Raw genomic sequence first — 25,749 nt, 5'->3', positions numbered from 1 at the left:
CACACATTGCTCTTCTCTGCTCTTCCTCTCCTCTGCTCCATTCCCTGTAATGCCTTCTCTGCTGTTATCCTTCTCTCCCCCCCACCACACACACACACACCATCAGCCTAGCAGCACCTTCACAGTAGTAGCACATTGTCTGCTGGATACGGGCTGCTGCATCTGAATAGAACACGCTCTCTCTCTCTCTCTCTCTCTCTCTCTCTCTCTCTCTCTCTCTCTCTCTCTCTCCCTCTCTCCCTCTCTCTCCCTCTCTCCCTCTCTCCCTCTCTCTCCCTCTCTCTCTCTCTCTCTCTCTCTCTCTCTCTCTCTCTCTCTCTCTCTCTCTCTTCCCTTTGCCTCCCTTTGCCACCCCCCATTGCTGGGTAAAGTGTAAAGTTGGAAAGTGTCCCCTCCTTCCCCTGACGCCTGCCCATTCAAGTCCTTTTAGTCCCTCGTCACACCACTTCAGTTGCATTAGTGCGGCCCAGAAAGAGTGCTTGGAGAGCGTGAAAGAGAGAGAAGGAGAGACAGGGAGAGAGAGAGATTTTGTTTGGGGTTGACTGTGTTGATAAGTGTTAGAAAGAAAGAGAAGAGGGGGGAAAAAAAGGAGGAAGGTGAAGGAGTAAAACTCATGGTGCAGGTGCACTCACAACGAAAGCACAGAATAAGACTTTTTTTAGGCCCCATCCACACGAGAATGATTTCGAGGGATTCATCCTATTTAGACGAACAGAAAAGGGGCAGAAAGTGGGTGACAAAGGTAAGAATGTCTGGTGAGGAATGAGCAATAGTGTTGGAGGACCCTCCCCCCCTTCACTACACATTGGTCAATATCTCACTCCATTGTATCGCCGTATCCACTGCAACAAAGTAAGCTCAGCTCCGGCTACCTGCAGTTTCTGACATGGGATGGAGCTTTGGAGGGCTTCGGCCCAATTTAAATCTTGTTGGAGGGGGTATACTGAGGAAGTAGACCGCCTTTACTATCTATCCAACTGCAAGTCTCTTCAGGGGTCTTTAGCCCCTTCTGTGGGCCACGCTGCTGTGCTAGCGTGTGTTCTGTCGAGGTGGACTGCTTCGCCGAGATGAGCTACCCATAGTTAGGGGTGTAAATAGTAATCTAAATGTATCGATATGTCACAATATAATCTGACGATTGAATCGCATCGCATCGCATCGGGGCATTCTTTAGTATTGAAAATAATCGAATCGCTGGCCCCTGCCCAATGCCCTAGCTCCATAACATAATAGAAGTGGATCGAATGGAATTGTATTATATCGTGGTTGAAAATAATCAAATCGCGTCGAATCATAAGATGACGATATTGAATCGTATCGTCATGGAGGCTATGATTTACACAACTACCTGTAGTGTGTTGTAATGGCTGAGTAGCTCAGCTCATAACAACTCCATACCAGGGGTCAGGCCAGAGTCTGGTTGGCAACTCCATACCAGGGGTCAGGCCAATGGTGAGTCTGGTCCGCTTGTTCTGTGTAAATGGGCAGCATGGCACATTCTTGTAAGCTGTGTTTCTCAGTGTGGATGAGCCAGCATAAACAGAATCAGGAGTCCAACAGAGCAGCAATCAGGGAGGGAGCCTGGGAGATGATTTCCCGAGAGACTTGTCTATTTTTTTGCGAGTGTGTGTGTACACGAGCGGCACAAATCCATTGTGTTTGTGTGTGAGCGATAGCTTAATGCAGTGTGTGTGTCTGTCTGTATGTCTGTCTGTCTGTGTATTCAGCTGCTCTGTTATCTGCAACAAAATGACAGGCCGTGGTCTCGACAACAGCCATGCACATTAGAGGTGACGATGGTTGATGTCAATGGTATGGCGTACAACTTCACTAGCCTGCTGACTGCTTGCCAGTATTGGACATCAAGCATGACTGCAAACATGGGCTTGGAATAACAACCATTAATTCACAGCAGATCATGACTGGAGTCAACAAGCTGGTCGACTTCCAAAGATAACTAGCAAGCCAGCCTGAGGACCAAAATGCAGCTGCAAGAGCATTCAATGTTCACGGCTTCTTTTTATAGCATATTGACTGACAACAGATTGGTGAAACAATTTCTGTGAATGCGCTTATGGACATTGTACAGTGGATTGACGAGAGACGTGGCCTGAGAGGTGAAGAGGTGCCCTCAATTACAGACATGTTTCACAGCTTGTTTTGCTGTAATTTTAAAACATTTCATGGAATCAGAAATGTTGACAGACATTTTTGTTCACTACTGATCATTTTTGAAGGCATAAAGCTTACTGCAAAGACTTACTTATGCCTTGCTGTCCTGTGGATGTTTACCTCTTATGGTCAATAAAAACGTGATGACATGTAAATGTTTCGGTTGATTTAGTTAAAGCAGATGGTGTTTGTTCCGTCCTGTGATTTCGGGAAGATCAGACCATGTTTTATGACCAATTTTGACAGAAATGTAAGAAATTTCAAGGGGTGTACAGCTTAGAACCTTCGATTCCGGAAGAAACTCCTTGTGCCCGTCTCTACCAAATCAATTGTCTCTGGTTTTACCTACCCCATCAGGGTATTTGGACGGGTAATACCAGGCCATTTGGAATATGTTGCACTGGATCGTGACTTCTGATTCCCATCACTTCTCCCATCAGACCATAAATGTGTCTGAGACAAAATGTACTTTATTGTCAAAAATCTATGTAACAGGGGTTAGCACAGAGGATGGAAATTGCATTGTTCTCCAATTTGCACTTAAACTAAACATATAGGGGTGCTGTGGAGCAGCACGCTAAGCCCCCCACATTTGGGCTTGCATGCCCATGGGGACCCCTATTCAAGTCCGGACGTGGTCATTTCCCTACCCCATATCTCCCTCCTGCTCATTTCCTTTCTCCTCTCACACCGTCCTGTCATAATAAAGCCCCCCCCCCCCCCCCACCCCCCAAAAAAAAAACTTTAAACTAAACATATAGATATCGCATGCACCCACGCACCATGTGCAGTAAGTAATGTGTATGTTCATCTGTGTGTTTCCGTAGCATCAGCAGCACCCTGATGGACATGGAGAGCACGGCGTCCAGCGGTCGCTCCACGCCGGCCATGATGAACGGGCACGGGGCCGCGGGGAGTGCCGCCCAGGCCAAGGGCAACGGCGCCGGCGCCTCCTACCCGTGCTGCTGGGACCTGTGCCAGGCCCACTACAACACCAGCCCCGACCTGGCCGAGCACATCCGCAGCACACATGTGGACGCGCAGCGCGGGGGGGTGAGTGGCAGCGTGTCAGTCTGTCTGTCTGGACAGATGGGATATCTAGCATGTATGTCTGTCTGCTACTCTGCTTGTATGAATTTCAACCTGGCTAAGCACATCTGCAGCAAATGCATGGACACGCAGCGCAGAGGGGTGAGTGTCTGTCTGTTAGTTTGTCAGCGGTGGTAACTCAGTTGGTAGAGGAGCCGTTCGGCAACCCAAAGGTTGCAGGTTCGAGCCCCGCTCGGCCTGACTCCATCGTTGTGTCCTTGAGCAAGGTACTTAACCCCAAGTTGCTCCTGGTGGCAGGGTGGTACCCTGTGTGGCAGCCACGGCCACCGGTGTGTGAATGTGAGTGTGAATGGGTGAATGTGAGGCATACAATGTAAAGCGCTTTGAGTGTTCGAAGGAGTGGAAAAGCGCTATATAAATGCAGTCCATTTACCATATCTAGCATGCAGGCTATATCGGGGCGCTACTCTGCATGTGTGTGTCTCAATCTGGCTGAGCACATCTGTAGCAAGCATGTGGACGACGTGCAGCGCGAAGTGGTGCGTCTGTTGGTCTGTTTGTCTGTTTGTCAGATAGGATGTCCAGTCTATCTGTCCTCTAGTTTGCGTTTGTCTGTTTCAACATGACATGTTGCATGTTGATCTGTCCCTTACTCTGTTTAGTCAGCAGGTCTAGCAATGTCTATTTGGGGACAGCAAAGTTGGGAAACTTCCCTTGCTAATGGTTGTCAAGTTGCTAGCATTAGTTGGATGTGTGCTGTGTGTGAGTGCACAGCTTGCTTCTGGCTAACTTTGTCCCAGTGCAAACTTGTAAGCACCAGGTGTCTCTCATGCACTTGACACACACACACGCACACACAAAATGAAACTTGTGGTAACTCACCACCACCTGTGTGTCCTGTGCTTACAGTACATGTGTGTATACTATGTGAATGCTCACCGTTTGTTTGTTTGTGTGTGTGTGTGTGTGTGTGTGTGTGTGTGTGTGTGTGTGTGTGTGTGTGTGTGTGTGTGTGTGTGTGTGTGTGTGTGTGTGTGTGTGTGTGTGTGTGTGTGTGTGTGTGTGTGTGTGTGTGTGTTGTGTCTCATGTCTCATGCTGCAGGTGTTTGTGTGCCTGTGGAAGGGCTGCAAGGTGTACAACACGCCCTCCACAAGCCAGAGCTGGCTCCAGAGACACATGCTCTCCCACAGCGGAGACAAGCCCTTCAAGGTACCGTTCATGACACTGGTTTGATAAGTTATTGATTACACTGATTGATATGAGTGATTGATCATAGTGAGAAATGTGTATTGTTTACACCTACAAGTGAGAGATGAATCATTAATGTTACTAATTCATAAGACTTATTGATGATGCTGATTGATGGCGGACTAAATATTTCACACAAGAGTGATTGATGCTGATAAATTACACAGTAAATGGAATGTGCCCTTTGTCTATACAGTGACATTCACTAAAGTTAGCCCTACAATGATCTTCTGTTTATCATGGTAGTACTAGTTACCCTCCAGAATGGTCTGCACAGTTTATGAAATGAGACCAAATGAAGAACATTCCATTACTTTAAGACTGGAAATGGGATTATCCTTAAGTGTAATTATTATTGTAAAGGTTAAGTCAAAATAATTATTCTATATGAATATATAAAATATAAATAAATACTCACATAAACACCCCCTCTCTCTACCCCCACAACAGTGTGTGGTTGGCGGCTGCAATGCCACGTTTGCCTCCCAGGGGGGGCTAGCGCGCCACGTGCCCACCCACTTCAGTGCGCAGAACTCGTCCAAGCTGTCCAGCCAGGCCAAGATGAAGGAGGAGTCTCCCTCCAAGGCCGGCATCAACAAGAGGCGGAAACTCAAGAACAAGAGGCGGCGCTCGCTCCGTATGTGTCCCATCTCACACGCTCTCTCTCTCTCTTTCTCCTTCTCCATTACCATCATCCCTCTTTCTTTCCCCTTCTTCTGAATCCCTCTTCATTTGGGTTTTTTGCAGTAGGAGTATGACTGTTGTAGGGCTGTCCCGACTATTCGACGTAATCGATTACGTCGATTGCGTAAATAAGTCGGCGTGTTCAACATACCGTCGATTACGAGATTTGCGCAAAAAAAAAAAAGAAAAAGTGATTTACGCGAGCCGCGAGGTAGACATGCTAAACTCTGAACAGAACAGAAGCGAAGAAAATGGCAGAAGCTGAAAGTCCGATGGTGTCAGTGTCAGACGAAGATGAAGGTAGCAGTGGCACCACTAATCAGCTCAATGCGCGATTTGCGCGAGCCGCGAGGTACGTGCTGAAAACAGAAGTGGAGAAAATGACAGCGGCTGTACGTCCGAGGGTGTCCGTGTCAAACGAAGAGGAAGGTAACAGTGGCACCACTTATCAGCCCAATAAACGTACAAAGACATCTAAAGTGTGGCGATATTTTAAAGACAAGGCACAAGACCTGGTCGTGTTTCTGTAGGAGACGTAGGCTATTTATTGAGGAAGTGAAAGTTTTTCAGATAGAAATATTTCACGCTGCTTCGTATACTGTCGCTTTGCTGGCGGCGTGCATAGCAACGACAGGGAGATAAAGCAATGATTCGTAATGTGCCTGTTATAGATGCAATATTCAACACCTTTAGGGTGACAGTGGTCGGGGTGTTTGTACAAGAGCTTGTCTACAAAGTAAAAAAGTAAATGAAGACAAAAGTGTGCATATTCCTGGCAACAGCGGGAGATGAGGAGTTAGAGGAATGCATGCCTGATTCAGAAAGGTCTCGTCCCTTCTCCTCCTCCACGGTGCATGAAGTTCACCTCGCACTATTCAATAGTGTTTGTGCCGACTGCAGGTCTAAACAAATAGTAATACTATTCTAATAATATAATAATACTCATAATTATGTCGTGCAATTACTAACTGGGTCTATATTAGCAACAGAAGGGGGATAGGGACCAGCTGGGTTTTGGTGCGTCAACAGAATGACGTGGACAGAGTATCCTCGACGTTCTTTCCTCATAGGCTACTCATAAAATCTCTGGTAGCCTTTACCCTACCTATAGTGGCCCATATTTGTTTCCACTTTCCTAATACTGTATAACTTAGGCCTCTTTATATATCAGTAAATGTAGGCTAATAAGCTTACTTGATTTGAACTGAAACAAATAGATATTATATTAGGCCTGTATTTATTATAGTCTGTGACTAATTTATAAAATGTCCCCTTTTTTCAAAATCATTGTCCTAATAGGCCCTATGTGCACTCTGCTTTATTTGTCTATTTCAGGTCAAAGTTAAGTGGAATATCACAGTTTTTGCCTTCCAAAAAAATAAAAAAAATAATCGTTTGATAATCGACTATTCGAAAAAAACAGTTGATACAGTAATCGGGACAAAAAAAGTATTAGTATACATGGTAACAGCTTCCTATTCCAATTGGCTTGTCCCTCGACATTGGTGATTGATGTTGGTCCTGTTTTGTGGAGGAGGAGAACTGGTTTCTTGCCTTGGAAAAGTGATGTAGGCAATACTTGAAGTCTAAAATGCAGCACTCTGTGCAGCACTTTGACGTTCCAAAATTCTCCTTCCAATCTACAGGGTGAACGCGTTGGGAAAATGTTAGTTTAGTGTTACTTTAATATGAGCTATGAAAGGTCAAAGTTACAGCAGCAGAATCTGTGGGGCATAGATCACTAGCATGGTCATTGGCACAGTGAATATAAGTAAGGATGGTGATGGTATGATACGATAGACCACAATCTGTTGGTTTGTGTGTGTGTTTGCATGCGTGTGTGTGTCTGCTGTTGTATACGTGTGCGTGTGTATGTAATTGTGAGGGTTTCTGCTTGCCTATTAAGAGGAAGTCGACTGCACAGAGACTAACTGCTTGCAGTGCTGGTGTTTTGATGTGGTCATTAAGTGGGTCTGCAGTATAGCACATGCACCCTACTTAGTGCAACACCTCAGCCTGGTGACATGGTTACACATCCCCCCACCCACTTAAATGGACACACACACACACACACACGCACACGCACACGCACACGCGCACACACACACACACACACACACACACACATGCACACACATACACACACACACACTTTTTATTTATGTATGTATGTATGCTACTTGACAACAAATCAACAAATGATGCTATACTCTACTCTCTCTCTACTCTACACTCGTGCTAGAGGCCATTTTAAATTCTCTCTCTCTTGAAGTGGTTGACTGGTCGTTCAATGATTACCATGATACGCTAGCATAGGTAGCATGCTTGTTCCCTGGCTGTTGCCAGAGGAATGGGTTCCGCCTTGCTCCCCTCATGGAGATGCACGAGGGTCTGGCGGGAGCCAGGTTAGCATGCCTGCTCCTGAGTTTGGTCAAGATCAAGACCACATTTGAAATGTGCAACTGCTTTCTAACATTTAGGTACTTTTTATGGGCATGGGTAAATTAATTGACATAAACTTCACTGAACTAAATTTTTGATGATTTGCAGGTGTTACAATCTCCTCATCTGCAATTGAATGGATTGAGTCAAATTAATTTGAATTGAAAATGCAATTGAATTGAATTGCATTGACCTGAATACAGATTTAATTCTGAACGGAATGAAAGTGGCCCTCTGTCCTCACATTTCCAGTCCACACTGGCCTAACGTCCCCCAAATTTCTTACCTCATATCTCACCTCACATCGCATTTAAAAATAATGAATCGTTGAAATGGAGCTAATGGAAGCAGGGTTTGGAGACCTTCCATCAATCTTCACAATTTGAGGCTTGTTTTTTAACGTCCCCCATAATCTTACCCCATCTCTCACTCCAGTCTCTCCCTTTCCCGCAGCACGGCCGCACGACTTCTTTGATGCCCAGACCATGGACGCCATCCGGCACCGGGCCATCTGCCTCAACCTGGCCACCCACATAGAGAGCCTGGGCAATGGACACAGCGTGGTTTTCCACAGCACGGTGAGAAACCTGTTATTTAGCCCAATAAACTCACTCGGCCCTTAAAAACTTGAAATTTAAAGAAGCTTGCAAAGGCTCTTCTCTTCCTAAATAGTTCTCCATCACAACAAAACTAGCCCCACTTATCGAGAGCCTGGGCAATGGACACAGCGTGGTCTTCCACAGCACTGCTAGAACCAGCTATCTAGCCTTTATAAGCTTCACCTTTGAAACTCAACCTATAAGAGGCTTGTAAAGACTCTTCTTTTCCGAGAGAGCTGCTCATCATAACAGATCTAACCCAACTCATACTGTAGAGCCGGTGTAACAGGCAGTCAGAGTCGCATCTTGTCACCAGGCAAGGCAGGCAGCTGCTTGGGGCCCCCAGCACACTAGATTGTGAAAAACAGCTCAACGTCAAATTATAATAGCGGCAATTTGTTTCCAATGTTCATTCTTTGGGTTTTTGCTTGGGGCCACCATTGACACTAGAATCGCCTCTGCAGACACAGCATGGTCTTCCAGAACACAGCGAGGAGCCAGTTGGTTAGTCTTATCAACTTAGCCCTTTAAGAGGCTTGCAAAGACTTCAGAGTTCTCATAACAAAAAGCAAACCAGTTAGCCCTTAAAACCAGTACCTTGTGCTCTATTTCATTGTGAGAACCAGTTAGAACTGGTTAATGGTATTCAGACACGGTGCGTCTGATTTTGAATTGTATATAAAAACTTCGGTCTTACCACAGCTTTCTTAGGAACGGTGACACGGATTCAGAGATTGACCACAAGGTGGCATCAGATCATTGGCCATTGCGGTAGTACCCTGCATATTGGCCTTATTAGGTGTATATCTGTCTAAAGCTTTAGTATATTTGTAGAATACTGAAACCATGCTTTGCAGTTACAAAATGAATTTTATTGCAACCACGCCTGTATTTGTATCTCTGATGTTTTAGTTTGTAGATTGTGTTTTAGTATTCTATCACCAGGTACAAAGTCTCTCAATCTCTAACTGCTCACAGATATATTACATGTTCTACATTTTTAAAGATTTACTACAGTCCAGAGGTAGTGGTACACAATGCGGGTGCAGGAGAAGATGGTCAACCACCTGTAAAAAAAATAAAGAGTTTCTGCACACATGTTCCTATTGTGATTTTTGATTAGTAAAAAAAGTGTGAGGACATTCCCCTTTATTTTTATACAGTGCCCCTCCCCCTACAGTATGCCAAGGTCATAATAGGGCCCCCGCCACCAATACCACCAGATGAGGGCCCTGGGCCCAGGAGAAATGCCCTGCTTGCCACCCCTCTAGCTCTGTCCCTGTTTTCTTCATACATTTACTACAGACGGAAAAAATCCCCTCCGCCTTCCTCCACACTGCTATTCCAAGACCTCTCACCCTCCACTCACTCACTCACTCTCGTGCCTCCCCACTACCAGCTCAGCCCGTTTGATGGACAGCTTGGCATGCCTCCAAAGCCTTTACTTGACAAATGAGTGCAGATCCTGCCACGCTCTCAAATTCCTTTCCCTTTTTTCATAGTAATAATAATGCTTAATGTCTCCACATTAAGCTGACAGCTTAAAAAAATAATAATAATAATACGCAAGTCCTTAATAAGCTTACACGAGACAAGTGTTTTGCATATGCGGGATGCCATGGCCTATTTGTACCGTATCTACTGTAAGCTCTTGTACATGGAGAGAGTGAGGGGCCTGTAGACATGCACGCGCACACACACACACACACACACACACACACACACACACACACACACACACACACACACACACACACACACACACACACCACCCGTGTGTAAGATTAATTAAGCAGCTAATAAAGCAGGCAGCCCACTCTGTAGACCTCCTACGGATGGACACAGAGGCATGAGCGCGTACACACACACACACACACACAGAGATTATTCTGCCTCTGACGTACATGGTCTCCCCCCCGCCCACTACACATACCAACCCCTCTCCGCAAAATACACACACACACACACACACACACACACTCATGCCCAAACATAAATACAGTCTCGCACACAGATGTATGCCAGACAGCCACAACACTGCCTCTCCTCCCTACACACACACACACACACACACACACACACACACACACACACACACACACACACACACACACACACACACACACACACACACACACACACACACACACACACACACACACACACACACCTCCCTACACATATAGCTGGCGTCCCTCCTCCAGCAGTCCCTTCCTGCTCCAATAATACACAATTAACTGCTGACTAGGAAGCCAAGTCTTTCTCTTACTGGTACCGTCTCGTCTGCCTCCTGCCTCTTGTCTTTTTGTCAGCACTTTTTTGCTTCAGCACAAAATTTTGCTTTGGATTTTCGTCATTCAAGTATCAGAAAGTTCATTCTAAGTATTACAGTGGTACACTTCTGAAAGTGTTGTCCATTTTTGTGTGACCGTGTTTTGTTGAAATTTTGTTATTTTAATCTTTTTTTGTGTTCTTTCTGGTTTCCAGGTGATTGCCAGGCGAAAAGAGGATTCAGGAAAGGTGAAGGTTCTCCTGCACTGGACACCAGAGGACATGTGAGTAGACACACACACACACACACACACACACACACACACACACACACACACACACACACACACACACACACACACACACACACACACACAAAGCGGCAGGTGAAGATCAGCAGAAACAAACAGGTGGATGGAGGATGGATGAACAAAGAGAGACATGCACATTTTTAGGTTGGGTGACTTAATTTCTGTTCGGAAAATATTAACACACAGTAGACATAGCCATGTATATTGCACAAACTCCATATAGGATCATTGATGTAATGGCATATTCTGCTGAAAGTTTCATTATTAGGAGACTTAAAGATCGCCTCTCAACGTAATTTAATTAATATTGCCGTGTTCCCAATTGTTATTGAATGTGTTACGCGTTGGTCCTGTTTTAAAAAACGTTCTGGTTGCTTTGTTTCAAGACGTTTTTGCAAGCTGGCAAGGTGGCTTGTGGAGAAACGAGAGAGTGTTCCGTGTTTCTCGTGGAAATGCGTCTCTGATTGGCTCACTCCTCCTGCTCTCAAAGAAACGCGTCTCTGATTGGCTCAGTCCTCCAGCCTTGGGAGAGAATGTAATGGGAAACAGAGTCGCCACTTCCCCGGATGGTACTGCACTATAGGGGCGCCAACGGAGGCGTGCAGGCTCCATTCAGGGCTGTGCTCTTTCGACAGCGACCCCTAGGCGAGCTGTAGGCACGGAGCAACCGGAGTGAGCAGGCTTTATGTATGAGGCTTTGTGCTGTGTGTGTACCTGAGAGTAGCAACCAGCTGATAGCTAAGCTAAGCTATGTTTCGGACCACCAGACGTTGCTTGTTTTGAAAACAAGCAGAAAAAAATTACTCGACATGTTTTTAGATAAATGGGTCGATATAAACCTTTGTGGGCAACGCCTTCTTTCGACGTGACGAAACACAGAAAGGCTTTCGTGATTCGCTCGTTTCTCTGCATTATTGATGTAAATTGGGAAACACCGGGAAACACAGCCAGGAGAGTTGACGCACCGCTATGAGAGCCTTGCAAGTGAGTTTAACTTGGGGTGACCGTCCGATCTTCGAAAGGAGTGAGTAAAACTGAGTTTTATCGGAAGTTGGCCTTTAAGCCTGGTTTATGCTACCTTCCGTAGTAGAAGTGGGTCCTCATACTACCAACAAAGCTGCACTGAATGCTGTGAAGCAGGTCACCACCAAGACACACATGGAACCCCTTTTCTCACTGCAAGGAGCGGGCGATGTTGCGTTTCAGAAGGACCCTCTGAAGTAGCCTTTATCTTCATTCCATAAGAGCACAAGACCAAACGAGTTAAAAAGAAAACGAGTGGTTCATCTGGTGGAATGTTTAGATTGTATAACATGCAGTTCTCTCCTCCGTTTCGACAATCCAAAATATTGATTGCCAAACAAAACGTTGTCAATGTAGGTCAAGTAGCTCGAGGGTTGGTTTGCTAACCACCCATAGACAAGCAATAGCGATTGGCTAGCGATTTGGCTAACACAAGGCCAAAATCGTGAAAAAGGCTATAGGCTGGTTGCGGAGCGGTTGTGGTTGTCTCAGCACAACTTACCTTTAGTGTACTATTGCTGCATTACCATCTGATTGCAGTTTTCTTTTGTACTTTTGGTAAATCAGACATGAGTCTGAACTCCACACAGCAAGGTCAAGGTTTCATGTGGTGGAAAACGGACAGACTACCGTGTTGGTTCAATTGTTCTCAGACAGTAGCTTGTGACAACCCTTAACTCTAAAAGTGAAAGTGAAGTGGAAGCCCACCTGGGAAACTCCAACTCCCGTTGCCATTGTACCCCCCCACCAATCTGGCGGGTCGGGAGTCGAACCAGCAACCTTTGGGATACAAGTCTAGTGCCCTAACCGCTTACCTATGACTGCCCTGTAAATCTATAAATCGACATTGGCAAACCACTCTGACTGACTGTGCAAGTCACTTCTGGCCTGGCATGGAGAAAAGGGGCCTGAGCCTTGGCACCATCTTTCCAATAGTATTCAAAGGGCAGTCATGGGTGAGCGGTTAGGGCGTCAGACTTGCATCCCAGAGGTTGCCGGTTCGACTCCCGACCCGCCAGGTTGGTGGGGGGAGTAATCGACCAGTGCTCTCCCCCATCCTCCTCCATGACTGAGGTACCCTGAGCATGGTACCGTCCCACCGCACTGCTCCCCATGGGGCGCCACTGAGGGCTGCCCCCTTGCACGGGTGAGGCATAAATGCAATTTCGTTGTGTGCAGTGTGCAGTGTTCACTTGTGTGCTGTGGAGTGCTGTGTCACAATGACAATGGGAGTTGGAGTTTCCCAATGGGCTTTCACTTTCACTTTCACTTCACTAGTTACATCCTCAAAATCCTCATCCTCACCACATCACTTTGCCTTTTTGTTGCTGCACCAATTACTTAATATGCGTTTGATGAACATGATGGATCCTCATCCCTGTTGAAGCTAGGGCACTTCCCTCCTCTCTCCTTGGGTGAGGGTGGTGGGCTCTGCGCCTCTCCAGTGCCTCTTTTTCTCCTTCCATGTTTTCACCCCACCCACCCCCCAATTTTCCTTGGTGTAATCCCTTACTAATTCCCTCGGTTGTGAATGTTATTTTCGGTAAATAAATACCTAATACCTCCTGGTCTTCACAAGCCCTTAGAGGTTTTGTCAGAGATGTTCCACGTTAACATCAGTTTGTAACACTTTCCTAGTAGCATCATTAGGGAGCCAGCCACCCTAACCCCCCTCCCCATTCTTTGCCGAGAAGCCTTGGCTTTTTTCACGGAAAACGAAATTGATGGAAACAGAACATCCTCTTTTTTTCTCTTCTTTTCCTCCTCTTAATGGCGAGGATCTTGGCAGCTTCTCCCATAAAGCAATATTTATGTGCTCTTTTCGTCCATTCCGCTTCCCTCCAAAGAAATACTGAGGAATGCTTGACATTCTCTAGACACACTCAAATATTCTCATTCTCTTCCTCACAAACTCATGCAGACATGCACTCGCGCAGACTCACACACTTTCCCCTTCCTCTCTGCCATTTGCTGTATATACAGAACATTGTTCCCCAGTGTATCAATCACAGCACTTCCATTTTCAACCCCCACCGAGCGAAGGAGGGAAATCTGTCGTCTAGCATTGCCGCGTTGAAAACATTAAATGTTATTCTACTGTTTTAGAGCTATACACATATTCCTGTCATACAATGAATGACGGAAGAACAAGACTTTCGCCCTGCTCCCAAACCAAATTGCGGAAGAACCAATCATGATTGCATCATTATTTTTATAGATGTGACATAGTTCAAATTTATATGTAGTGTAGAAGGGGAAGGATAAGTTAAATGCAACAGTTGTTTATGACAACAATGGTCGCTCGCATGGACTCACTCATCGACATTGAGTCTGTAAATTTAACTGTATTTTCGCATCTGTGGGCAAGTAGTAACTCATTGTTGTGAGTGGTTTTTTTTTAATATAAAACCACGAATTTGGAGAACTACAGTTATAGAATAGATCCAGATAGAGGCAAGGCAGAACCCTACCATTTGACGAGAGTCGTGTTGGGTCTAGTGACTGAGTATGCATATTAGTAATGGTGGAAAGGGTGTTGGAAGTTTCAAAGTGTGCAGAAGACCAGACTCAGGCATAACGTGCAGGTAAATGTGAATTGAGCAGAAACATATGGATGGCAAGACCAGGCAAGGCACCAGGGTAAAACCAGGATAACCCAGCACATAGTTGACGCATCAGTTCGGACATGGGAGGCACAGTAGGATACCGCTGAGCTAAATAGTCTCATAACTCAGAGCTATCGATACTGTATGAGGTTTCGGGAAAGAAGTTTTACTAACATGCCACACCACACTCTGCGACATCTTTTTAAAGATAGTGGCATTGCCTGTGTTTGTACCACACTGACTTCTGGATCTTAAATATTGTCAGTGAATTTCATCTGGTACATGCCATGTTATACACACCTGGTCAGGAGGCATCTGTCTCTCCAGGCATGAAACAGCATTTGCCCTTGTATCAGAGTAAGAGGGAGAGGTTTTTGCTTACACCTATACTGTATATTCACGGCATATATACAGCTTATACCAGGACTTTGAACCTGTTCAAGGAACGAAAACTAAAATCAGAAACTTTTTCTATTTTGCATGGAACCGAAACAAAACCAGAACATATTTTTTATGTTCCAGAAGAGAAGCACTAATTAAAACGATTATAACCGGTTAATACCGGTTTTTGTTTTGCTCTTCAAAGATTTTGTTGTTGCCCACTGAGTGGCATAGCCACGTGACCTCATAATGTGGTTGACATGTCTTGAGTATCCTTCTATTATATTAAATAACACTAATTAATAAACAACACATTTGAAATAGTAGCTGTTGTGAATTATTCTTGTCTTATTTAATTAAGATTGCAATAGCATAACATTTGGTTTAAGCTGTATGACACAAACTGTATAGCCATTTGTTAAACAACTGACAGGTCACGTTTAGGTCCGGGAACTTTTTTTTTCCTAACCGGTTCGGGAATGTCTATTTAATGGAGGAACATAAAACTGGGAACACTCAAATTCCACTTCTGTTCGGAACGAACCAAATCCAAAAGAATTCTGGTGCAAAGGCCTGATTTACACCCAGTATGGAATATAAGCCTCATATGCCAACATACAGTATATGCCAACACATTATCACACTCTCCTTCCCTCTCGTTCTCTTACATTGTTCTAGCACCAGATCCATCTCTACCTGCAGCTCTGACCTCATGTGCACTATCGTGTGCACCATCTCATCTCATATGCAACTCTCAACCCACCACACATGTGCCCTCTCTCTCCCCTCTTTCCCTTTCTTCTTCTCTTATCTCTGTTGTACTCCGCTCATCCCGCTCTCCACCCGCTGGCCTCATGTGCACTATCTTGCACGGTTCATCTCGTGTTAAACACACCTGCTCTGGAGGCCGTGGCCATTGCCTGGCCCAGAAGAACAGGAGCGTGCACTTTTCATGTGTTTGAGAAAGAGAGAGGGAGCAGGAGAGATGTGGAGGCAAAGAGAGGTGGGAAGGTTTGAGAGAAAGGGCAACATGGAGAGAGATTTATTTTATTTTATTTTGTTTTCTGTGATGTTGGGCCGATGTGTGATGTCTCTCCAACAACCTTTGCCATCGGAATGCATGCATGGCCCCTGAACCAACCATTGAGGTCATAGGGTGTAAGAAATGAAATACCCTCCTTTAGTTTCTGTTAGAAACATGCACACATCCTGGCCAAAAGAAAAGGGAAATTGTGATGGGATTATGGCACACATTTTCTTTAACATTGTTTCAGTACGTGTCTGCAATGTTACAAGATTTAATTTCAATTAAATTCCATCCGGTGTTGCAGTCCCTTTTTTCAGCCAGATCTTGTGTAACGGAGGCTAACCAGCAGAGTTAGCATCGAACGTTAATAAACCTCCCTTCCAAAGCCTTATACAGTGTCGATGCCGTTGGACTGGGAGACTGGTCGTACTGTGTCTCCCAATGCCGGACCGTTGCAGTTGACGAGGTTGCAGGTTCGATCCCCGAACAGGTGCAAGATGACCTCTGTCACACTTGTATTGATGGTGGAGTTGGACCGCTATGCAAGACCTTCTCCAGAACATCTCAATGATTCTCATCGGATTTGAGGACTCCTTGGTGGCTGATCCTTGTGTGAAAATAATTTTAGCCATTAAGTGAAAGCCCGAAAGCCCCATTGGGAAACTCCAACTCCCATTGTCATTGTGACACAGCACTCCACAGCACACAAGTGAACACTGCACACTGCACACAACGAAATTGCATTTATGCCTCACCCGTGCAAGGGGGCAGCCCTCAGTGGCGCCCCATGGGGAGCAGTGTGGTGGGACGGTACCATGCTCAGGGTACCTCAGTCATGGAGGAGGATGGGGGAGAGCACTGGTTGATTACTCCCCCCACCAACCTGGCGGGTTGGGAGTCGAACCGGCAACCTCTGGGATGCAAGTCTGACGCCCTAACCGCTCACCCATGACTGCCCGTGAATGATTAAGACTCAGAGAGAGGAATTAGTTTAAAATGATTTAATGTTAACAGTTGACAACGGATTTGACATAAGGTAGACCGTTTTTGGCGTAGGTCCAATCATTAGCCCGGTTCTTGCGCCAGTGGATCCAGTAGAGTCTGCTGTAGCCGTGCAGCAGGAACCAGACCTTAAACCCCCCGGACAGGTAGACTGGACTAACCTGATGGTGGTGGGGATGGAGGAGATTTTAAACCGCATGAACTTGAATTAGACACGTCACTGAAAGGAAATGGCGGCCACTGATTGGTTCTGCAAAATGAGCATGTGACATTCGAGTCTTCCTGGCATAACTTTCTCAGGCTTTTTCTCCTTTTTCTCCTTTTTCTAACATTTCTCCTGCTCCCTGAAACACGCTTTCATAGCGAGTGAACTTTTTTGCGACTTTCCTTTTTTTTTTGGTCAGGGTGTGTATGAACGTATAGTAGGAAAAGAAACACATACAACATACAGGCATACGTATATTGTTCCTGGAAAAAACACACAACAAACCGACACACACTATTCCTGTAAAGCACACACAAATCACACAGCCAAAAACAACAAGATGCCCTGACTGTCAACAATGACACAGAGTGCAAAAGCATTTCTTTCTCAAGAGATGTTTGTGTCTGTGAGAGGAAAGGAAGACCAGACGCGTGGCCATGCTGCCAGACTTTTACAAGCACGCCTGGCACTGACATTAGTGTATCCCCCATCACAAGCCCATGTTGTTCTCGTCAAGAGCATCCAGGTGTGCGTGTGCGTGTGTGCATGTGCGCGTGCGCATGTGTGCGTGCGTGCGTGCGTGCGTGGCCAAATCATGCTCTTGTCAGTTGTTCGGAGATATTTACGGTGTTTTATTGCTGCTATTATTGTGCAGGGATGTCCAGTTGTGTGTGTGTGTGTGTGTGTGCATGTAGAGGAATAAGACTAGTGTGTTTCTGCATGCGTGTGGCCAAACCTGCTGCTCGCTCATGCTGTTGTCAGGTTTGGATGTTGATGGTGGTGGTGGTGGTGGTGTAGTGATTGCTGTTGTCTAAATATTCTCCTGGGCGCTCTTCTGTTTAGCAGTGTTCACTTGTGTACAGCATGTTCAATATCACCACACACTCACTCACTGCTCTTTATTATGATGTTAATATTATTACATGAATACTCTGCTTCCTGTCATTTCTCACATGTACTCTCTGCTGCATGCTGAAGTGCAGTGTACACTCGCTGCTCCTTGCTTGCCCTTCCTTAGCGAGATTGCTAGTGCTTTGCTTGTCGGAGATTGGCGAACATGCTCCAAACTCGTTGCTCTCGGCTCTCCACTCTCCTGGGAAACGTTCTATTCTGAGGCAGCCATCAATCCTCTGCTCGCTTGAGGAATGCCTGCACTGTCAGGGTTGCGGCGGCAGACGCGATAACGCCGAAAAGTTGTTCCTCCCGGGAGATGTGTATTTTTTTCTTTTTTCTTTTTTTTATTTCAAACATATATTTTCTGGGTCATGAAAACAAGTCAAACCCCCAAAACAAGCAACTTGGCTTTCGTGGAACATGGGCCAAATGGTGCGTGCGTGTGCGTGTGCGTGTGCGTGCGCGTGTGTGTTTTAGAGGGTTCGTATTCTGTTGCTCTGAGCACTACCCCCGGACTTTTATTTAGTAGACATGTGTGTTGAAGTTATTGGTGAACGACATCTCAAAAGCGGTCTGTTGGGGAGAAATATAAAGTTCATTTGATTTGTGTGTGTGTGTGTCGTGTGTGTGTGGAAGGACAGGAATGGGTGTCGGGCTCTTTTCTTCAAAACAACTTTCTAAGAACCCAGCCCTAGAATGTCCACTGAAGGAGCCCCGCAGTTAACAGACCACATTGAAATATGTAGAATAACTTACTTTTTATTTGATTCATAGTACTTAAGACTAGATTCTGATTTTGTGCCTTTGCAGACACAATCCTGGTGTATTAAATGAACATGGTACATTAGGAGAAAGAAATAGGGGGTGAGAACAGAGAGAGAAAACAGGAAACGACAGACAGAAAAATTAATGAGAAAAGGAAAAGGGAGGGCGAGTGATTTCGAGATGGCAAGGGGGCGTACATGAGGCCTATAGGAGGTTATGATAATATAGATAATGTATGGACATACAGCCTTGTCACCTACTCCCTCTGAGCTGATTGCAAACAACACATTAACTGCTTGCCCCCACCCCTCTCTCCATTCTCCATCTCTCTCCCCCACTCAATACCCCCCTTTCTCTTCATATGCTGAATTTGTGTCTATGCAGTTGGCTGTAACATATTATGTGAACTGGTGAAAGTGTCATAAATTAGTGTTTAATCAATCTCTCTCTCTCTCTCTCTCTCTCTCTCTCTCTCTCTCTCTCTCTCTCCCTCCCTCCCTCTCTCTCTCTCTCTCTCTCTCTCTCTCTCTCTCTCTCTCTCTCTCTCTCCCTCCCCCTCTCCCTCCCTCCCTCTCCTCTAGTCTTCCGGATGTGTGGGTGAGTGAGGGTGACCGTCCTCAGCTCAAGACCAAAGTGGTGCACCTCTCCCAGCTGCCTCAGGACACTGCTGTACTGCTAGACCCCAACATCTACAGGTGAGGCACACACACACACACACACACACACACACACACACACACACACTAGACCATCTCCCAACACTCAGGCACATACATGCAAATCTAGAGGTGACGGCTTATCCAAGCACACATTAAATTAAACCGCATCCCTCAGCAGCATTCATTCAAGTCCTATACAACATGTTTAGACTGTATCCCCATTCATTTCTTATTTAAAGATATATTTGGGATTTGGGATAAGTGTGTGCAGGCACGTTTCGTGCATGAACGCATTGCCATGCGCATTTGATGTCAGTTTTGTGCACGGGAGAACACCTGAAAAGATGCGCATGTTTGCTGTGCAATATTGACAAAACCGCGAGGGGCGATCTTCCAAACTTCGATGTTGATGTCTCGGTAGAGTCAAACAATGGTGGAATACATTAATGAGAGCTCCGTTGGCTATCTGCCTCCTAGATCAGACGTGGGCAAACTCAGGCCCGGGGGCCACATGCGGCCCCCTGAGCCATTTCATGTGGCTCCAAGAGCCTTTACAAGAAAGACAACTTTAAATCAAAATTCAAACGGTTACTTAACATCCTTAAAATGCTACCTAATTCGAGTCTTACGAATTTAAGATTAACCAAAGACATAGGCTTCATCTAAATACATTTACTTACAATGCGCAGGAATCTAATTGCTGCCAAGTTACTTCAGCACAATGTTTTTATTTTGACGCGGGCAAATTGTCTGTGGCATCCTGCCCTTCGGTCAATATTCTAGACCCAATGCAGCCCTCGGGCCGAAAGAATTGCCCACCCCTGCCTTAGATGATGCATCCAGTTTTCCGCTTGTCTTGAAGCAAGTATGTGCACTGGGTTGCACGCGGTTTCATGCGTAATTTAAGCCACACAGCAAGGATATTGCCGGCTTTAATAACAGCCCCGTTTGCCTATCTGCCCATTCTGTTACCTCTAGCATTGCAGTCGTCCTGAAGCAAGTGCTGTATGTGCACTCAGTCGCACGCAGTTGCATGTGTAATTTAAAGGGACACTATGCAGGAAATGGTCAAAAAAGGTACTGCAACTATGCTGCTCATTGAGACTGGGCTACCTATTGCCAAACTTGATCTTAACATGAAAGTTTACCAAGTAATTACCGGTAACACATATTTTGTAGTATGGTCCAAGTAGAGTCATTTTTGCAGCTATAACTGGCTATTTTTGGAAATTCAAAATGGCGGACCATGGAGAAGATCCAGACATTGTAGAAGGTCATTGCAGAAGTTATTGAAATAATACAGCATCAAATGTGCTGTGTAATTAAAGCTAAAGGCTAAAGGCAGTCCAACAACATATTAGTGTGTGTGACCCATTTTTTTTAGTCACACTGTGTATAAGGGGATTAGTCAGCTGTTTGTATTTGGCACTTCCAAGTTTCACCAACAGAGGGGGCTCCTCACAGCAAAAACTCAAAATGTGGGACTTGAAAGGAGCTTTCAGAAATACTGTTCTGGCCAGCTGTGGACACACACACACCACACACACACACACGCACACGCACGCACGCAGACAATTTAAATATGTGTTCTGGCCAGCTGTTGCTCTGCTCACACACACACACACACACACACACACACACACACACACACACACACACACACACACACACACACACACACACACACACACACACACACACCGTTTAGCTTTTGCTTTTATGTGCTGAACCATGTTGCTTATTTTTCATTCACTGCGTAGATGGATGAAAAAGACATTCATTTTAGCATGCACAGTACAGGGGTGAATTTCTCAAAACCAAAGTTGCTAACTACAGTAGCTACTTTGCTGTTTTCAATGCATTTTCCCATTGGCAACTACCGAAGTTGCTAACAGGCTATCAACTTCTCTTTTGAGAAACTCACCCCAGAAATGCTATTGCCCTGCTGCCCTGCTGCCTGGTGTTTGTTTTGGTTATGGTGATGGTGTTGACTGTGGATATGTATAGAAGATGTATCTGTGTATGTGGACTGAATGCTCCTTAGTTGGCTGGTATTTAAACCATCCTGAGAATTTTGTTACACACACGCACATATACACACACACACACACACACACACACACACACACACACACACACACACACACACACACACACACACACACACACACACACACACACACACACACACACGTACGCATGGTCAGTGGATACCCGTGTAATCATGCATGTTAATCACAACTCCCATGTCCCGCCAGACAAAAAAAAACGCAGACAACCCTCATCCACCAACACACACACACACACGCACACACACACACACACACACACACACACACACACACACACACACACACACACACACACACACACACACACACACACACACACACACACACACACACACACACACACTCTATGTACTGCAACCTATGAACCCCCACCATGTGTGAAATGCATTCATGACCTTACTAGAAAACACTACTGCCCAGTTTTTAACACATAGAGGAATACACAAACACAAGCGTAGACGGTGACGAACACGCACACGCGCACACACACACAGACACAGACGCACGCACACACATGCACATGCACACGCGCACACACACACACACACACACACACACACACACACACCATACCTCCACTGGCCTCGGCTTTTCCCAGAAACCAGCATTCTAGAATTCCCCAAGGTCGCGACCCCCCCATGACGGCTGGGTTCAGTGGCAGGGCGCCTTATCCCAGGCCGCCGTTCTCTCCTCTCCTCTCCTCTCCTCCCCTCTCTCCAACTCTCGGCTGCACACTCGCTCCTTTGCTGGTTGGTGAATGGGAGCGTGTGTGCCCTCACTGGGACTGACTTTGAACAACGTTGCTGCTGCTTTACCTTTACCAAGAACAGTGAAACAAGCAAGGAAAATGGTGAAATTGTGCTCAGACCATAACCATCCCTAAACCTAACCTGTCACACGACGTCAACAGTCAACATGCAAATGTGCCGTGCACAAACGCGATAGACGGTCAGCGTGTTATCTTATTTACTTTGAATGATTCCGTGTTGCACACAGTAGGCACAGTAAATTGCACAGCTTGACCCTGAGGGGTATATCCATGCCTTGTAACCACAGCATGCCCATCTTACCCCTTACGCACACAAACATGCAGCTGGCGCATACACACTACACAACCATAAATGCACATATGAGAACACACACACACACATGTGCGCGCACACACACATATACACACACACACGCGCGCGCATGCCTCTGTCGCACGTAGTACACAGACATAAACATACACATTCAGACATTACGATACATTTGTAAGTACATGTATGCGTGCGTGCGTGTGTGTGTGCACATGTGTTAATATTACAGTCTTACTGATCTCTCTCTTCTGTGTCTCCCCCCTCCCTCAGGATGTTCTTCTAAGCCCCGAATGAGGCCTGTGTGTCGTGACCTGCTGATGTCCGCACCACAGCAACGATGTGGACGCCACACAAAACCAGTACAGACAGCCAAGACCAGTGGTGTACTCCAAGCACATGGTGAAGTAACAAATCCGGGGTGAATTTCTCAAAACCAAAGTTGCTTACTACATTAGCTACTCTGTTGTTTTCAATGCATTTTCCCATTGGCAACTACCGAAGTTGCTAACAGGCTAACAACTTCCCTTTTGAGAAACTCACCCCTGGGGTGAATTTCTCAAAACAAAAGTTGCTTACTACATTAGCTACTTTGTTGCTTTCAATGCATTTTCCCATTGGCAACTATCGAAGTTGCTAACAGGCTAACAACTTCCCTTTTGAGAAACTCACCCCTGGCTAGGTTGGCCTGAAGACCGTGACAAACCTGCTCATAGATGACCCATATGCATCATTTAGTTACGAACATGAGGACTGACATACAGCGCTCTCCTGGTCAACTTCATCTGGTTTGCTACTGAACTCCTCCAGTACTCCTCCAGGAGAGTGTTTTTTGTTGTTTTATTTTTTTTATTATTTGTATGATTTTTATTTTGGTTTTGTTGACTTCCTTGTTTCTGTATATTTTTTTAGACAGAGATTATGTTGTTCTTTAGTTTGCCAAAGTATGCAGTGACTTCTTTGAAAGACAAGTTGTTTGTTCTTGTTATGTCAATGATTTCCTTAAACTATGAAACTGGTGCTGAATTTCTGTCCAAGGAACTCGTTTTAGGGATGTTTTGTTAATTATAAATGTTTGTAGTGAAAACATATAGGATTGAAAGGAGGATAGGGACATCCTCCTCCAAACACATTACTTTCTTTATGTTTTTGTAGAGATTTGTATTTGTAGAAAAGTTCATCCATGTAAATATTTCTGGAGATTTGTAATATATTTTTGTACCATGGAAAAGTTGTACTGTACTTCTGCTGTAGATAGATGTTAAATCTCATGCCTTGTTTTTGTTTGTTTTTTTCTCTCTTCTATATTTCTGCATTTGATGGAAAAACCCTAATTGTACATAATGTGATAATAATTAAAGGTAGATTTGACACATCCTGATGCTACTATGACCTGTTGTTTTGATTCCTCCACAAAGGCAAAATGATATGAAGTCCATCTCCCTCATATCCTATCCAATGTGGAGCTAGAACAGTGATTCCTAAAGTGGGGGTCATAGGGGTATTGCAGGGGGCTCGGGTCAGCAAAAGGAATAATGGCTTAAAACCCATGGACACTTACACACAACATTGAGCCTTGCGCCAGAAGCTGCATGAGTCAAAGGCTGAGATATTGGGTTTTATAGGCTGACTGTAACTTATCCCAAACATTTTTTCTATGTTTATTTTTATTTGATTTGATGATTTTATTTCAGACGTCACGAGCACAAAACAACAATCTCCAAGAAAAAAAAACAAAAGACAATCAATACCAGCGAAGGGGAAAAGAAATCAACTTTAACCCCCTAAGTGCATCTGAAAAGGAATGGGATGAAGCATAGCTTTTTAAACTCCCACCCCTATAAATTCAAACTAAAACACAGATGGTGTTCTACCTTTTCCCAAACATGTCTTAAGCATTTAGCAGACGTTTCAGGCACCAATGTGATAAAACCGTGAAAATGCAGCAGCAATAGTATGGGAACCACCGTGGTAGAGGAATCTGTTTGTTCAGTCTGTCTTCTGTAATTGTGAAGCCCTGGGACATGTCACCCCAATTATGGCTCATGAGTGTCATTCAAGAACATCACACACATTTCATCGTCTTTTCTTTTGTTTTTTCTCTGCTCAACTGATACTGTGGCTATAAAGAAGTCTACACACCCCGATTCAAATACCATTCAAAAATGACATAAATAATTCAACACTTTTCCACCTTTGCAATAAACTATAACCTGTACAATGCATTTGAAAAACAAGTGAACGTTTTAAAGGGGAGGAAAAATGGAAAACAAAAAGGGCGAAGGCTTTGTGACAACACTGACTGGAATTTGGAACTGTTCATAATTCCCTCATCTCCCATCATCCCTCATCATCCAAGGCTCCAGTTCCATCTGAAGAAAAAGAGGGCAAAAGCATGATGCTGCCACCACCATACTTCTCTGTAGGTATGTTATTTGGGTGATGATCACCAAACATACTGTACCTTTTGGAATTGTCTAAAAAAAATAAAAATTCAACCTTGGTGGAGTACATTTTGCAAAAAGACATCTGAAATCTCCAAATGCATGTGCTGTGGTCTGATGAAACAGAGGTTGAATAATTTGGACATGATTCATGAAGAATGTTTGGCGCAAAAACAACACTGTACATCACCCAAATAGCACCATGCCTTGGTGGTGTCAGCTTTGTGGTCGTTTTTCTTCAGCTGCAACTGGGGCCTTTGTCAGGGAGGAGAATATTATGTCATAATGAACAGCTATTGGCACTACACCTTCAGCCCCCATTAGAAAACGAAAGATGAAGAGGAACGTAACAACAATTACCCCTATGCCTAACATGCCTAAATCAACAATCAAACACCTCTCAGGTGATATGAAGCGGACTGTGCACAGGAGATGCACTCACAATCTGCCAGATTTGGTGTGCCTTTGCAAAGAAGAGTGTGTTATGCTGATAGATTGCTACATAGAAAGTCTGAGTGCAGTGTTGTAATAAAAGCCAAAGGTGCAGTAAAAGTTTATTCATGGGTGTGCATATTTATGAAGCCATATGAATTGAAGTCTTTTTCTATTCTTTCCCTTCAGAGTGTTGAGTTTGTTTTTCAATTGCATTGTACAAGAGTTTATATTAAATGTGGAAAACGTGAAATTATTCGTCTTTGTCATTTTCTTACATCAAAAAAACGTAGCATTTGAATATGGGATATGTAGACTGTACGTATAGCTCAAACAGAGGAGAAGGGGCGATTTTCACGGGCCCAGAATTGGGTTCCCATTACAT

General features: G+C 44.9%; 1 protein-coding gene across 2 annotated transcripts in view; it reads left to right on the top strand.

Annotated features, from left to right (window-relative positions):
• Positions 1-23,863, top strand: part of aebp2 (AE binding protein 2) — a 31,938-nt gene extending 8,075 nt beyond the window's left edge. Inside the window, exons 2-8 of one of the 2 annotated variants that reach the window (XM_063217070.1) lie at positions 3,000-3,225; positions 4,325-4,432; positions 4,922-5,108; positions 8,051-8,175; positions 10,684-10,751; positions 19,263-19,376; positions 22,762-23,863. In XM_063217070.1, coding sequence (XP_063073140.1) covers positions 3,000-3,225; positions 4,325-4,432; positions 4,922-5,108; positions 8,051-8,175; positions 10,684-10,751; positions 19,263-19,376; positions 22,762-22,774 — 841 coding nt within the window. In that variant the 3' untranslated portion in view covers positions 22,775-23,863. Of the gene's footprint in view, positions 1-2,999; positions 3,226-4,324; positions 4,433-4,921; positions 5,109-8,032; positions 8,176-10,683; positions 10,752-19,262; positions 19,377-22,761 lie in introns of both variants that reach the window. The other variant, XM_063217069.1, reaches the window with a different exon arrangement.
• The last annotated feature ends 1,886 nt before the right edge of the window (positions 23,864-25,749 follow it).

The sequence above is a fragment of the Engraulis encrasicolus genome, chromosome 15 (assembly GCF_034702125.1).
Source record: "Engraulis encrasicolus isolate BLACKSEA-1 chromosome 15, IST_EnEncr_1.0, whole genome shotgun sequence".
NCBI classification, from domain to species: Eukaryota; Metazoa; Chordata; class Actinopteri; order Clupeiformes; family Engraulidae; genus Engraulis; species Engraulis encrasicolus.
Note: the sequence above shows the minus strand (reverse complement) of the source record. Positions and strands in the feature narration are given on the sequence as shown.